Here is a 15,482-nt window from a genome sequence, read left to right on the forward strand (position 1 = left end):
CGACAAGGTTTTTATTAAGCTATTTCTAAAACATTAACGTTGACCTGCCATTATATTCGTATATCTACTCGTAGAAGGCTAGCTAGCTAGCTAACTGTCTCAGTTAACATCATTTGAGTCAGCTAAACGACTCATTCTGCTACCTAATGTCGGCTTCGTACAAATTAAACAATTTAGCGGATATTTATGTGAGGTTTAAAGCATAATTTTATGTTTTTCCACAGGCTAGCTTCAGTGTTCCAGGATGACATTTTATTCTCAACTCTTCACATCCAAGCGGGGACCTCTGGCCAAAATTTGGTTAGCAGCGCATTGGGAAAAGAAACTCACAAAGATGAATGTACTGGAATGCAATTTGAGGACATCCATTAGTGACATCATTTCCCCGCAGGTAAAAAAAAAAACCAAATAAATGCATTGCTAATATCCCACAATATGCTACTATAAAGTCATGACTTCATGCATGTGTGTTGTCTTCACAGGTGAAAATTGGTCTGCGGACAACTGGCCATCTGCTCTTCGGTGTGGTCAGGATTTATTCCAAAAAAGTGACTTATCTCCTGACAGACTGCAGCGATGCCCTGGGTAAAATTAAAATCGCCTTCAGGCCAGGTAATACTTCCCCTTTGTTTCATCCGTAACAGCAGCGGAGGTCTTTACGTGGCTTTGTTTTTGTTGACACATTGAACTGGTTGAAAAGAAGACTTTTACTATTAAATGTAGCTTGTTTTTTTTGGTTTTACCAAAGAGGCTGTTTTAAGTTCATGCATTTACATTTTTATGTATTAAACCTCTTGAAAAAACATTTTTATGATGAATTTAAACTTTATATACTTAAACATTAGACACGATCAAATTACTGCTGAATAATAACTCTGAATAGTAGAATGACATGGTAAAATAACACAATGCATACCAATAGAATTCAGCTGAATTAGCATTTCTAAAACATTAAAGAGCAAAATAAAATGAATGTTGTAAACAAAGCTAAAGCATTAGTTATAGCTGGATGTACCTTTACCAACCTGCAGCTGCGTTTAAATTCTCAGTTGAGACAAACCACCAGAGGGCGACATAAGGTTTACATTTACGGGAGGAACAGGGTCTACTGCAAAATGTGTGTATTACTGGAGTATTACTAGATTTGAACATTATGACAAGAAAGAAAACGGTCGAGCTGGCCAGAGCTAAACAATATTTAAACACACTCCTATCGATATTATTGTTTGCATCGCTTACTTAACATTCTGATACCTCCGTTATTACATGTGTACTTGTACTTGTGAAAGTAAAAGCGCCCTGCCTGTAATTGCTGTCTCTTTCTTCCAGTTCCGGAGGAACGCTACTTAACTTAAATCACTCGGTGCCGTGTTTTATTGCTAAACGCATCATGTATTGATGTCGTCGTCCTTCCTGCTCCTTCAGATCAGATGGATCTGTCCCTGGAGATGCTCGAGGCTGCACACAACACGATCACCCTGATGGAGGACTTCACCGCCTTCGATGCGGAGCAGCCCGAGCTGAGGTGACGACGGCCATTACGCAACGATTTCCCGCGGCGTCGTCTCTTCACCTCTTATTTAAGCCGCTTTTATCTGCTCGTTTTCATGAGTGAATTACAAACGTCAGTATTTTAACCCCGTCTTTACCTGCGTTCACGTCACACTGGAGAACCAACGGCATACGTATGGAGGACTGTTTCTCACTGAACCAGAGTCGGCCGGACGAAATCACTCTCAAAGAGGATTTTAGAAGTGACTTCTTCGAGTTGATGAATTTCGGTAAGGAGCCCGTTTGTCCTCGCGTTGTTTTACCTCACTTTGAAGACGTCCTTTGTTGTCCTTCGTTGTCCCCCGGATGTAAAACATGATCGTTCTTCTCAATCTGACTGTAGGAGACAAGGACCAGAGCTACTACACCGGAATGACGGATATAAGCTTCCAGAGCCTGAGTTACCACGGAGACAATTTTGGGGATGAAGATCAAGGATTTGACCTGCATGGTAGTTATTCCGTCTTCATCTCGTTCTGCTATATTTAATCCGATGAATGTCACGAACACGAGAAGGAGAATAAATCGATCCCGGCGTGTTTAGCTCGCCAGCCGTTCTGTTAATGATGGTCTTTAACTTCAAGGAAAGGAGGCGTGTCAAAATTTGGATTTCAAAATTATTGGCAAACCTATTTGGATAGAATAATAAATGGCAGCTGAGCCTGACCGTTAAAACGACGGCTTTAAATCTAACAACTCTTCTTGTCTAACGACCCTGCAGCTTTCCTAGAAGTCTCCAGTGATTATGATGTCATCCCAAAAGAGCCAACGAACGAGGAGCCGGCGATCTCTGCGGCCGATCATCAACAAGGTGACGGAGTCATCGCGGCCGGAACCAGAACGGCGCTGGTGCCACGCCCACATTCTCCGGCGCCGTTGCGTTGTTGCTCACCGACCGAGTGGATTTGCATATCGGCTGTTTTCCAGGTGCCGACGGGATGGAAGACGAGATCTCCCCCCTGAATGAAACCACGCTGGTCCCCGATCAGGAGAAGGCCTTCGCCCTCCCCCCTGTGGCCGTGACCCGTAAGCGCAGCAGAAACCGCTGCTTTCACCCAGACAGTTACTCAGACGCCTTTATTCCCCCCCCCAGCAAACTCAGAGAGGAAGAAGGGGAGTCGGAAACGTAAACTGATTGTGGATCAGCGCATCGAGCTGACGGTGGAATTCATCAGAGCGCAGCTCAGCGACTGGTCAGATCTGGTCGCTGCCATCGACCTGGCCCCCGTGACGCCGCAGCTCATGCAGTGGAAGGAGAGCGGCGGCGCCGAGCAGCTGATGACGCAGCCGTGCTCCGCCATCACTAACGCACAGATAAAGGTGAGAAGACGAGCAAAAATCCCCCCCGACGTCGGCCATTTTCACGAAGATGGCGAATTCACGGAGCGACTGTTCAATCCCGTTTCTCCTCAGACGCTCTTCGCCAAGTCGGTTTTCCAGAGGAAATGTTACGGCGTGTGTGACGAGGTGGAAGCGACGCGCCAGGATGAGGAAGGTGGGACCGAGCAGCTACAGAACATCTCAAAGCAGCTGCAGAACATCTCAAAGCAGCTACAGAACATCTCAAAGCAGCTACAGAACATCTCAAAGCAGCTACAGAACATCTCAAAGCAGCTACAGAACATCTCAAAGCAGCTACAGAACATCTCAAAGCAGCTACAGAACATCTCAAAGCAGCTACAGAACATCTCAAAGCAGCTACAGAACATCTCAAAGCAGCAACAGAACATCTCAAAGCAGCTACAGAACTCCATCTTGACAGGAATGTCTGGAATGCAGCATTAGTTGCAAGCGAATATTTCGTTCAGCGTTCTCTTTGGCTCTTTGTTGTAGTCGAATCGAATCTGTAATGAGCTCAGAAAACATTTGTGTTGCGGAGAGCAGAGAGATGGAAAAATTGGGCTCTAAGAGCCTGAATAATTAAAGCATCCCAAACAGAACGCACCATCCCGGAGAGATATCCGCCGACAGACGGGAGGGATCCCAGATAATAGGAACAATTACTACAAAAAGAAAAGTTCTCCTTCATTTAAACAAGCCCCCCCCCCCCCCCCCCTCCACAATCAAACAGAGCACGGCCTTGTCATGCGACCTTCTAAGTCTGTGAATGAACATTACAACATATTTCATCATTGATCCTCCTAATCGTTCACGCTATCGATCTAATCTGTGCGTCTGTTAATCTGGACGTAATGCTCTGTTCCGTCCCGCACCAGGCCAGCGGGACGGGAGCGTCCTCCCCGCCGAAGACTTATCGATCGATCCCGATCGGACAGGCGACGCCACCGGCCCGATGGGCCTCGATCTCACCGACGACCATCAGAACTCCTGGACGCTCACGCGGGTAAGCGCCGGCGTGCGACGCGAGGAGACGCTCCGCCTCGCTTCGGCTTTCTTACCTTTCTAGTTTGTGACCCCGGCCTGATCCACGTCAGGGCGAGGACGCATCGGAGTCCACTCATCCAGAACTTCCCTCAGACGACTCCATGATCGTCCATCCGTCTTCCAAAGAGACGCAGTCGACTTCCCGTCTGTCTCAGGCGCCGGTAAATATACTTACAGCGCCAAAAAAAAAGGGACGATGCTCCTCTGGATCCCGAATGTCTGTTAATCTGCAAAGACGGTACAATAGACGAGCTGCGATCTGTCAGGGTGGGGGTTCTGTTCTCATCCCCGGCGCCCCCCCCCCCCTGCTTTCAGTCTGCGCTGGACGGCCTGGACTTTGTGGAGAGGAACCTCACCAGGCAGGCTCAGAAGCTCCTGGTCGCTCTGAAAGTAAGGACCTAAAAGTAAATCCTCCGATAACAAATCGATTCTGCACATGTGGGCTGGGATCAGTCGGTGGGGGGGGAGATACGAGTTCAGGAAGGCAAGCGGGAATTCTAGGATTTGGGATGATGCTGGGAAATCCGGCTTCCTCTCTGTTCAGAACTCCGGACACGCCGCCTTCAGCCTGGAGGCGCTCTGTAGAGGAGGCGCTCGCTCTCGGGCTGCAGCCATTTTCTTCAGTTTCCTGGTCCTGAAGAAACAGAAGGTCCTTCACCTGCGTCAGAGCGCCCCCTACGAGGACGTCGTCGCCACGCCGGGACCAAAGTTCTACGATTAGCCGGGCAGGAAAGTCCTAAAACTACATCCCAGGTCCATGTTGGGGTTCCTGTCTCAGTTTCAGTGTGTTTCTGGGCTAAATACACCCCCCCCCCCCCCCCCCCTTAGACCGGGCAGCAAAGATTGAATTGATTGATTGCTGATATTAAGCAGACGTTACTGCGACCTTTTCAGGTCTGACATTTCTCCCTTGTTCAAATGCACGTTTTATAAAATATTTAAATTCGTGTTCCGCACACAAAAAAGAGGAAGATAAGATTTTATGTAACTTATGTTGGATACTAAATTAAAATGTTAAATTGTCCTTGTTTGGACGTTTGTGTTTTTTTTATTTAAACAAACAAACCCGCTGCTGTGACGTCACCCGCCGGCCGTCGTGCTTCCTGCTCGTCGGTGTCGCGCTGAATGACGCGTTCAGAGACGGCGTCTGCCTCTTTAAGAAGCGCCGCCGCAGCAGACGCAGCGTCTCCGGGCTCCGCGGCTGCGGCATGGACTCTCACCGGCAACCTCCACCTCCCGCCGCCGCCGCCGGCGGCGCAGCGACCGCGCAGCGACCGGGAACGGGACCTCCGCCCGCCGCCGCGGTAGCGTTGCGTTCATCGCTGCAGGCTTTTGTTAGAAGATGCTAAGATGTCCTGTAAAGTGTCAGAATGCAGGACAGACATGGGACTCAGTGAGCTGCGCCCCCCCCCCCCCCCCGGGTTGTCCCGGAGAGGAGAGGGGGGGAGATGAAATTTAAGTATGGGAGGACATGAATCTACGAGTCTGTCCCTCTGGTTGTCCCCTCACGGGGACACACGTTTCAGAGCTGCGTTGTCGGCTTACCTGGAGCAGCAGGGGGGGGGGGACATTTTGTCCTCGTGTTGAGCTTTGCTCTCAGGTAGAATTTGTTTGATGTTAGAATCGCGCGATGCGAAGGAAAAAGTCGCAAATAATCCCACCGGAGGGATTAGAAATGCGGCTGCGTGTGGATTGGAACGGAATCCTCCTCCTCATGGATTGGTGCGGACCCGAACTCGATTGGCTTGACTTTAGCTTCAGCGTTAGATTGAACACGCTGCCCTGAACGCAACACGCCGGGAGACGAATGAAAGCTTTTGCTCGGATTCTCCAGATATTTGTGTGTGTTTGTGTTTTTTGTGTTTTTTTGTGTGTCTGTGTGGCGTTCCGGTGCAGCTGTGATTATTCCTAACGTTCCTCAGTGACGCTCCTCGCTGCGGCGGAGACGCCGGACGTCCTGCGCGTCCATGTCTCTCACGCCGAGCCGAAGACCCGCCCCAGGTCAGCGCAGGTACGGTCCGTGTCCTTCAAACAAAAGTCCAAAACAAACTCGTGACTGCGGCATTCAGGGAAACGTTGTTTGCTCCGTTCCAGGTGCTCGGTGGGCGGGGTCACCGGCGGGGGCGGCGGCGGCGGCAGACGTCCCCACAGCGACGCCTCCGGCATCCCGGGCCGGGCCAGGCCGGCGGACGGCAGCCTCGCGGCTCGGACTCACCCGAGTACGCCCAGGTACGGTCCGTGTCGTAGGCGTGGTAATAAACCCGTAACTACCGCCGCGGTGGTCGGATGACCGTCTCCGTGCCGCTACAGACGCCAGGCCACGCCCCCAGCCTGCGGGGTCCGGCCTCCTGCCCCGGAGCAGTACCTCACGCCCCTGCAGCAGAAGGAGGTGTGCATCCGACACCTGCGAGCCAGACTGAGGGACAACGTGGAGCGGCTTCAGCACAGGTGCGTCTCCCGCCGCCGCCGCCGCCGGCGCCCGGTTCCTGTGAAACAGGAAGTAGCTCTGCTGTTCTCGTTTCAACCGACCAGAGACTCTGAGATCGACGAGTTGAGGGCCCGACTGTACCGGATGCAGGAGGACTGGATCGAGGAGGAGTGTCACCGCGTGGAGGCGCAGCTAGCCCTGAAGGAGGCCCGCAAAGAAATCCGGCACCTGCAGGAGGTGTTTGAGGTGGGCGGGTCCAACCGGAGCGCGCGTGAGCCAGCCGGCACGCCGTACCCGGGGCGGCGTGGATCTCACCCGGTGGGGAGGTCTCGCTCCTGCGGCTGCTCCCCAGCCGGCACCCTGAGCCGCGGCGCCGCCGCCTCCGAGGCGAGCAGAGCGCCGCGGCCCGCGGGACAGACCCACCTGCTCCTGGAGGCGGCCCTCCTGTCAGAGCAGCTCCCCCAGCAGGGCCTCCTCCAGGGCGGGGCCCCGCCGGTGCCGCGCTCCTCCGCCTATGAGCGGCTGTGCAGCGGGGGGGCGGTGCTGCCGATGTCGCACTCCTGCCAGACGCTCAGCAGCACCTGCAGGTGCGGCGGCCCTGCCTACCTGCCTCATCACCACCTGTTCCTCCACCTGCCTCAGGAGGAGGCCCCCGTGACGCTAGCGGCGGCGGCGGCGGCGGAGAGGAAGCCAGAGGTCCGATCCCGGGCCTGCAGCCCGACGATGGCCTGGCTGAGCGAGGAGGCGGAGCAGCTGAACGCCATCGCCGCTCCCGCAGCAGGAAGCACGCCCCCGGCGTCCTTTCCCGTTTTCTCCGCGCCCGAACACTCGTACAGTTTCCCACCTTCACCGTACGACCCAGAGGAGACGCCCCACACCCGCCAGCCCCGCCCCACGGCTCCGCCCCCGATGGCGGCGACCGAGGAGGACACGCCCCAGGTCTGCCACTGGAGCCGCTACTTCCTCGTTGACCTGCTGGCCCTGGCGATGCCGGCGGTCCCGACCGTGGCGTGGCTGTGCCGAGGGGCGCCGCGGGAAGCCGCGCCCGTGTGCCACATCGGGTCTCTGCTGAGAGGCTGCTGCGCCGTGGCCCTCCACTCGCTCCGGCGCCGCGGGGGCCGACAGGGGCCGCCAAAGTGAGACCCCCCCCCCCCCCCCGTATTCAGATTGTACCGCCGGACTCCGCCCCTCATCGGTAAGAAGCATCGTGTTTCACTGGGATTAGCATGTAGCTCACATTTCGGGCTTAAATCTTTCTGCATTAAATGATGCTTCACAGAACATTATTTTAGGGTTTAAAGTTTAAAGCATCATTGATCTTCTGAATAAATGGAAGCTGCGGTTTTAGAACTTTACCGGCTGTTTATTTGATCCCGTTCGGACGTCAGAGAAATGAGGGCTTCGTGCCGACAGCCTTTCAGGAACGGTTTGCCTCTAAAAATAAAGCCTCGCAGTGGGGGGGGGGGGGGGGGGTGCATTAATGCATGCAAAGCCATATAAAAACACAAATGTGTAGTAGTAGTAGTAGATGTACAATTAGATCATCAAAGGAGCCTTCAAGGCTGTTTGTGAGCGAATCGGCTCAGATTAAAGCTGCAGCGTTCGGACTTCTTTATTTTAAACTGTCAGAGAAACTTCTCTAAAAATAAAACTTCTCTTTTTTTTCAGCCTGGACTCAAAATGCATGAAGATTATTCTATTGAACGAGAAAGAATAAAATAAATGAAGAGTCACCCTCTTTTCTTGGACAGCGAAAGATGCTCCGAGCGGTTTTATCCGGAAGTCATAAATACGTCATTTTGAGGTAATAAAACTCTCGACCGTCCCGAGGGAAGACAAGTTGCAACTCGTGTTAAAATGACTCTTTAATGTATTGAGAGTAAGGAACAGACCTTTCACAACATCCACAGCTTGGTACACACAGCTCCTCCAAATTAAGATAATCCCCCCCCCCCCCACGGCGCGCTGACTGACCGTGCACGTTTACAAACCAAGGACCCACAAAGTGTTTCACAAGCAAAACGACACAAACGGCGTCCGGCTGCGTTTATATTCTCATAAATTAAAGAATTAATCCTGCTGAAACAAAAAATGGCTGAAATCGTGAAAACAATGTGCTTGATTGGGTACAATATATTCCATACATTTTAATCTCCCCCCTAATTCAACCTAATAACAAATATCACAAAAGTCATTCATAGAAATATCGGAGTGTCAAACAATTTATTCGAGACAGTTCGTAAACCTGCGATTTTAGCGCAAAAGGCCACCGAGCCACAGGAATGAGATTGATTAAATATTCTTATGGAAAATCTGCTCCTGATGGCAGAAAAATAAAAATAAAGAAAGGAAAATCACCCAATAAATAAACGGGATGGCCTCTAACTTATTACCGCACGGGATCGAGAGGAGAAGACGAGGGATAAAGTTTAGCGTAATTGTGTATAAATGAACGAGTGAGGCTAAAGACGCGGTCCTACGCAGGGATCAAGAGCAGGAATCGGGCGTCGCTTTCTCCTCCGTGTTCCCGAGATAGGAGTCGACCTGAGGCGAAGAAGATAAGAGTCTTAGCGGAAAGAGGGGATTACGGGATACGGGAGCGACGCACACACCGCTTAATCTCTGAACGCCAGCGTTTAAAGGGAAGGCTAAATGTGTAGCGCGGCCCGGTACCGGTCCGTGAGGCTCTGTTACTGGGCCGCACAGAAAGAAGAACTCATTTAAACAATTTCCGTTGCATCGATTATTAGCGTCTAAAAGGTGTCTTATTTTGAAAAAACGACTGGATTTTCTCCAACGTAATATTCGCCTCTAAATGATGCGTTGCTAAAAAAAAAAGAACAGCCGTAAACCAGCGAAAGTTAATTTAATAAAAAAAAGAAACGTCTTTGGAGAGCTTCGTTGCTAACGAGAAAAGTCGACGACCTCCAAGAGAAACCAGGAGTCAGACTTCAAACACGGGCTTATCAACAGCTGATTAGCTTCGTTACCGAGGCAACGGAGGGTTCAAAACCTGGATTAAAATACAAGAATATGGAATTTATGAAACAAAAAAACGTGAACCTGGAGGACAGAAGTAATTATTGAGACCACAATATATGGCGAGTAGATATTGGTGTTATTGCAAGAGCATAATATAAAGTTTATCGGTAAGATTATATTCCTCTTTTTTAATTTAATTACCCCCCCCCCCCCCCCCGGGTCCGTGGAAAAAGGTTGGGGACCGCCGGCCTAATCTACACGTAGCTTAATCTATTTTAGGGCGTAGCGCCGTAGCTCGCATTTATTACCGTTACACTCCCGGTCCGCGAACCCTCACCGACAATAATCCGATTCTGATCCCGATTAACCGTCCGGAGCTGCTCACCCTGAAATTGTGAGTGGAATCAAACGAAAGCTCGGCGCACGAGATTCAGGCTTCCAGGCAGATCAGCTCCACGTCGAAGGTGAGGGTGGCGTTCGGCGGGATGATTCCGGGGTGCCCTTTGCTGCCGTAGGCGAAGTCCGGGGAGCAAATCAGCTTCGCCCGCTGGCCGACGCTCATCTGTGAGGACGAGGAAGAGAAGAATAAAAGCGTGAGAAAAGCGTCACCCGCCTCCTCTAGGGGGAGACATTTACACGCATGTTAGTCACAACGGTCATCTGATGGATTTAGTTAATGACCCGGGGTCCAGAATAAAAACAGAACCTTCCGGTTCGGTGCCGGGTCCACGCATGAAAGCAGCCCAGATTAAAAGATGAAACATTTCCACACAATCCAGAAATTACGAGAGAAAGATATTGATTATTGACCAGCCTCTTCCTGCTCGCCCGACATAACACGCCGGCATTTAACGAGTTAAAATCAAGCGACCCTCACCTGAGCGACTCCTTCCTCCCAGCCGCGGATAACCTCCTGGTACCCAATCTTGAATTTGAACGGTCTTCCGCGGGACCTCGAAGAGTCAAACACTTTCCCGTCCGCCAGTGTGCCTGAAATCACGGGGGGGGGGGGGCGGGGGGGTCGCTGGTTAGCGGTCGGGTCGGTTCGGTTCGGTTCTCGACGCTAGGAGCTAGCTAGCCATTGGTGTCACGGAGCCGGCGGCTAAATTTGAAATTCTACTACTGCGAAGGCATGCCCCGCCCTACTCCTTCTCTGGTTGGCTGAAAGCTTGTCGTTTCCGGTCGTAGTTTTTTGGTATCGAGGGTGTTGATTGGTCAGGGTTGGGGTTAAAAACAGCGAGGGTAAACCAATTAAAAGGGAGCGTAGGGTGGATCGTGACGTCACCATAGTAGGATCAGAACATTTATGGGCCAGTGAGCTTAAGTACGAACGCAGGACGCTGATCCGTTACTATCGCCGTTAGTTTGACAATTGCGCATACTTGAGACGTCTTTAATAATAATAATAATAATAATAATAATAGTAGTAATAATACATACTAATTTAACTCACTCATTATACAACCCATAGACCACATACGCAGCTTTAACGCCGCCTCCGCTGGGTGTTATCCGGGCGGATAAAACGAGCAAATCATTTCATAAGGCACTGAGCGCTAGCTGCGATGCTAAAGCCGGCAAAGCCAGACGCTGTTGCCCGAGACGGGTCGTTTCCCACGTTTCAATTCCAGTTCGAGCCCCGTGAAATTTGCCCCTTTAACGGCGAACGTCAACGGGACGGGTCCGGTTAGCCGTAGCGCCACGTAAAACAACGTTTGGCATCCCGCTCCATTCATTAGCCTCGCCGCTAGCCGCTAGCTCGGGTTAGCCGCTAGCTCGGGCTAGCCGCTAGCTCCGGCTCGCCACTCACCGACGTAGTGCACCACGACGCGCTGCCCCCTCTTCGGAAATGTCTGTCCTGAAAATGGGAGAGAACAACGAGAGAGAGCGGGGGCATTTAAACAAACCCTAAAAATATAAAGATGGAGACAAATTAAGCATTACGATGTTCAGCAAGGATCAATAATAAAGACACCCACCATCGCCTGGATTTATGGTCTCAATTTCTACTCCCATTTTCGCTCGAGTAACGGCCGCCGTCCTCTCGACCACCCGACAATGCAGCGGAAGCAGGGGCGGCCCGCAGCCGGAGCGGAGGGGCATGTAGGCGGGGGAGGAGGCACCCGGATTTACAAATGGGAAACTATTTTAAAAATTGTTCATGTGTCTGTACGTATTAAAACGTCCATATATATCTTGTATATATATATTAAAATAACAAGGCGTGTCCCAGTAAGTGTTCCCTGTTATTTTAATAAAAGCAATTTACTTTCAATGAATACTTGTGCAGGAAATTTGTGAAAGTGAGCACATAAAGAGTACAACTACAAAATAGAGCAACTTAAATATCAGGAAAACACCGACAGCAAAAGCAGGCTGGAAAAAAAAAGACATTCTGTTTTTCTTAGTTAATTTGTGTTATTAAAAACAACAGCATCCATACTGGATTAACCGGACATCAGAGCTGTTCATTTTCAGATTCAGCTGTAAAAATGACAGGAAACAATCTAAAATGTTTAATCACACGGCAATGGATTAGGATATATATATTTTTTGTATTGTGTTGTAAAACCAATACTCAACAGATATCGGGATGATTATTTTATTACGTGCATGTGACTAATCAAAGGAACCGTTGAGTATTGTGAGAGGAGCGTTATCGCTGTCCAGTTAGCCTGAGCTACGCTCAGAATGGAAACAGGAAGTGGGGACGGGGGGCGGGTGGAGGGACGTATTTCCACTCCTTCCTGCGATGTCAAAATGAACGACTGCTGGCTGGAGATTTATTTTGAACAAAAAATGCACAAAAGCTCTGCAGACGAGTAGAAAGTCACATCCCTCAGGATGTCCGTCCGTCCGTCCGTCCATCCGCCCGTCTACGCCACGCGACGCCCCGGACGTCACGTTCCAAAGATGTTCCCGGAGTTCCGAAGAACGCCGCTCACCGTTTGGAGTAGGAACGAAAACCCACCACGAGCAGAAGTGTGATGGGCACCGGCGAGAAGAGCGCCGTCACCACGGTTACGCGCACTCGCTCCGTCGCCCACGAAGCTGCAGACGGGGAGAAAAGGAAGCGCGACGGCCCGACGGCACGGACGAAACGGCGAAGCGAGAGGATGGAGAGTCGAACGGAAGGCGAGGGGAATCATCACGACAGCCGACAGCGCGGAGTGGTGCGAAACGCAGTCGCCATGGCGACACGGCCTGAAGCAAAATGGCAGCAGCCATCTTTTTTTCCAGCCCTTTTTTATCTTGGAACCCGTCGTCCTTGTTCTGAACGACGTTCCCGCAGCGAAGCTTTCCTCCCCGGAGTTCCGCCTCTTCCTCTTCCTCCTCCTCTTCCTCCGTTTAACTCTTGTAAAATAAATGACCGCGCGAAACGAGGAAGTTCTTCATTCCATCTTTAATCAGTTCCCAGCCGGAGCAGACACAAAACGCTCGCCACGGCAACGTGACAAACCAAAATGAAGAACAAAGCAGCAACACGGAAATGAATGATTGACAGATCGTGTTATTGATGAACCGTATCGATCGGGTTCGTGATGATCCCGTTCCGGACCGTCCGGCGCCGCCCTACAAAGCGGTACTCTTACTCGCGTTGTCCTTTTCGCGCCGCAGTCCGTACAGCCATTTGATCACCCGGGCGTTTCTCTCAATGACAGAAACGCCGTAGGGGGCGCGGCCATTAGCGTTCCCCGCCGCCTCCTCCTCCTCCTCCTCCTCAGCGCCGTCGTCCTCGGCCCCCGAGGCGGCGCACTCGGAGCCCGGGGCGCTCGCGCTGTGGAAGCGGGCCATGGAGACCATGTCGGAGCCGGAGCCGGTCAGCTCGGGCAGGTCGGCGGGGTCCAGACCGCAGAGGTTGAAGAAGCGCTCCAGATCCGTCCCGGCTCGGGAGCGCTGGTCGCTCACGTCCGATTTGGACCGGGTCAGCGAGGGCCGCTTCCGGGAGCTGGAGGAGGACAGGCGGGTGATCGCCGGCGAGGGCGGGGGCAAGGCGAGGATGTTGGGGGAAGGCGAAGGCGGGACGGGGCTTCCGGCTGAAGGGGGGCGGGGGTTGTCGGGTTTCAGCGGGCCGGCGGCCGGTTTCAGGGGCGCGCGGAGCGGGAACTGGAAATGCAAAGGAACCGGCTGGAGCGGCTTCCGGATGTACCGAGGCGGCCGGCAGGACGTGTGGGCGGGGCCGGCCCGAGGCACGACGTCCACCCGGGACGTCCGGGCGGGGCCGGCCTGAGGCATGACGTCCACCCGGCGCACCGTCCCGGCCGTCGGAGGACAGGAAGCGCTGGAACTTCGCACCTCGGCGGGTTCAGACACTTTTAACCTCACCCTGGCTGGGGCGGACCAGCCGGGACGGGGGGGCGGGCGTGGCCGCTCCTTTTTCTGAGGGGGGGCGGGACAGTCGGGCGCTTCGCCGTCCACAGAGTCGGCGGCCGAGCCGGGGCGGGGCCCGTCGTTCACGTCGCTTATCAGATTAGTCAAATGCTCCAAGTTGAGCTGGACGCCCCCCTTCTGGGTCTTTGTGGGGGGGGCCGCCTTCCTGGTGGGGCGCAGAGCGGCGTCCGGGTTCAGCAGAGACCTGCCGGCGTCGGGGGGACGGACCGGCTGCCGTTTGGACAGAGCCACCTGACTCTTGACGTATTTCGCCTTGTCTGCTTCCAGCCTCTCCACCGCGCTCTGCTTCGGCCTCCCCGCCGCCCCCCCCGCCGCCCCCCCCGCCGGGCCCACGGGCCTCAGGCGTGGCGGTCTAGCAGCCAGACCCGTCCTCTCAGGGTGCTGCAGAGTCCCCAAAGGCATTTTGTCCTCGCGTGCTTTCTGGTGACTGTGGAATAAATGTCCCCGGTTTGGGACGCTATCCCGTCTCGGCGCCGCCGTGTCGCTCGCTCCCGCTCAGCTGCGGTCCATCTTTGGGGGGACGCGACCTCGGCATCTCAGCCGACGCCCGGACATCTGAGCTTCCTGTCCAGACGAGAGACACACGAGTTACGAGAGCCTGAACGAAAGACACGACGCAACCGACGCTAGCAAGTAGCCGTAAAAAGGCTCCAGCCAATCAGGCTCGAGGAGCCTTCTCCATCCCGCCAGCTCATTGGCTGGCAGCACAGAGGGATGCGAACCATTAGAACCCAACGCACAATAAAGCCGACTTCACAGTCAGTGAGAGAGAGAGAGAGAGAGAGAGAGAGAGACGGGGCGGTGCATCAGGAACAATGTCTCCCGTCTTTAAATAAAGCAGCCAGCTGTCGGGGGAGGACACGCGCACACACACACGCACACACACACCAAACTCCTTACCTGCCTCCGTTCTTACCTGGCGGAAGCGCGCGCCCGCTCGCCCCGCCCCCCGCGGGTCGCACAATAACAAAGTGCTCTTCCTCCCCCAGCAGAGACAAACCAGCGCCATGACGCGTCTCGCGTCGTTACAAACCAGCGAGGAATATCGGGGACAAAGAAACGAGACCCGAACATGCTGCTCCGGGAAGACAAAGACAACGAGAAGTGTCCCGCATGTGTCCCCGGCCTCCATGCTCGTCTTGTCCCGCGTGTGTCCCCGGCCTCCATGCTAGTCTTGTCCCGCATGTCCCCGGCCTCCACGCTAGTCTTGTCCCGCATGTGTCCCTGGCCCCCATGCTAGTCTTGTCCCGCATGTCCCCGGCCTCCATGCTCGTCTTGTCCCGCATGTGTCCCCGGCCTCCATGCTAGTCTTGTCCCGCATGTGTCCCCGGCCTCCATGCTAGTCTTGTCCCGCTTGTCCCGCATGTGTCCCCGGCCTCCATGCTAGTCTTGTCCCGACACGCTCAGGCCTGGGCGGCTCGCAGTTGCTTTATTTCTGTTAGTCCTTTCTAATTTCTCCAGAGAACTCACCTTGTCTGTCCCCGCCTGTCCCCTCCTGTCCCCGTCGGCCTCCCGAGTCTCCACTGCGGTCCTGGTTCTGGTTCCGGTTCAGGTTCAGGTCCAACGAACCCAAGCTACTTCCCCGTTGAAGGCTCCGAACGGCTCCAGACGAACCTGTTTCACAACTTCTGGGCCCGCCCCCCACCTCGGCGCTGATTGGTCCAGACGCCTTCCTGAAAGGGTGGAGACCTGACTTCCGCAGTCACGTGACCTCGCCTTTGTTTTAAACAACTTCAATAAGTAT

At 53.4% G+C, this 15,482-nt stretch overlaps 4 protein-coding genes across 4 annotated transcripts; 2 read left to right on the top strand and 2 right to left on the bottom strand.

Annotated features, from left to right (window-relative positions):
* The first annotated feature begins 244 nt into the window (after nt 1-244).
* rad21l1 (RAD21 cohesin complex component like 1) lies at nt 245-4,657 on the top strand. Its single transcript, XM_068742888.1, has 13 exons — nt 245-391; nt 483-612; nt 1,426-1,519; nt 1,672-1,781; nt 1,895-2,002; nt 2,273-2,362; nt 2,479-2,577; nt 2,645-2,871; nt 2,965-3,046; nt 3,768-3,895; nt 3,987-4,097; nt 4,252-4,326; nt 4,481-4,657. The coding sequence occupies exons 1-13, from the start codon at nt 245-247 to the stop codon at nt 4,655-4,657; spliced, it is 1,578 nt and encodes a 525-aa protein (XP_068598989.1).
* A 450-nt stretch (nt 4,658-5,107) lies between these two features.
* LOC137906981 (syntaphilin) lies at nt 5,108-8,120 on the top strand. The gene is made up of 6 exons (XM_068751288.1): nt 5,108-5,240; nt 5,859-5,947; nt 6,031-6,165; nt 6,247-6,384; nt 6,469-7,559; nt 8,033-8,120. The coding sequence occupies exons 2-5, from the start codon at nt 5,904-5,906 to the stop codon at nt 7,502-7,504; spliced, it is 1,353 nt and encodes a 450-aa protein (XP_068607389.1). The 5' UTR covers nt 5,108-5,240; nt 5,859-5,903; the 3' UTR covers nt 7,505-7,559; nt 8,033-8,120.
* Nucleotides 8,121-8,317: 197 nt separating this feature from the next.
* Nucleotides 8,318-11,513, bottom strand: LOC137902503 (peptidyl-prolyl cis-trans isomerase FKBP1A-like). The gene is made up of 5 exons (XM_068746593.1): nt 11,326-11,513; nt 11,157-11,204; nt 10,224-10,336; nt 9,732-9,908; nt 8,318-8,908 (listed from the first exon to the last, which is right to left on the bottom strand). The coding sequence occupies exons 1-4, from the start codon at nt 11,447-11,449 to the stop codon at nt 9,777-9,779; spliced, it is 417 nt and encodes a 138-aa protein (XP_068602694.1). The 5' UTR covers nt 11,450-11,513; the 3' UTR covers nt 8,318-8,908; nt 9,732-9,776.
* Nucleotides 11,514-12,740: 1,227 nt separating this feature from the next.
* On the bottom strand, nt 12,741-15,348 carry fam110a (family with sequence similarity 110 member A). Its single transcript, XM_068751045.1, has 2 exons — nt 15,209-15,348; nt 12,741-14,302 (listed from the first exon to the last, which is right to left on the bottom strand). Exon 2 carries the CDS (start codon nt 14,138-14,140, stop codon nt 12,920-12,922), a length of 1,221 nt encoding a protein of 406 aa, XP_068607146.1. The 5' UTR covers nt 14,141-14,302; nt 15,209-15,348; the 3' UTR covers nt 12,741-12,919.
* Nucleotides 15,349-15,482: the final 134 nt, after the last annotated feature.

Source organism: Brachionichthys hirsutus, chromosome 2 (genome assembly GCF_040956055.1).
Source record: "Brachionichthys hirsutus isolate HB-005 chromosome 2, CSIRO-AGI_Bhir_v1, whole genome shotgun sequence".
Taxonomy (NCBI): domain Eukaryota; kingdom Metazoa; phylum Chordata; class Actinopteri; order Lophiiformes; family Brachionichthyidae; genus Brachionichthys; species Brachionichthys hirsutus.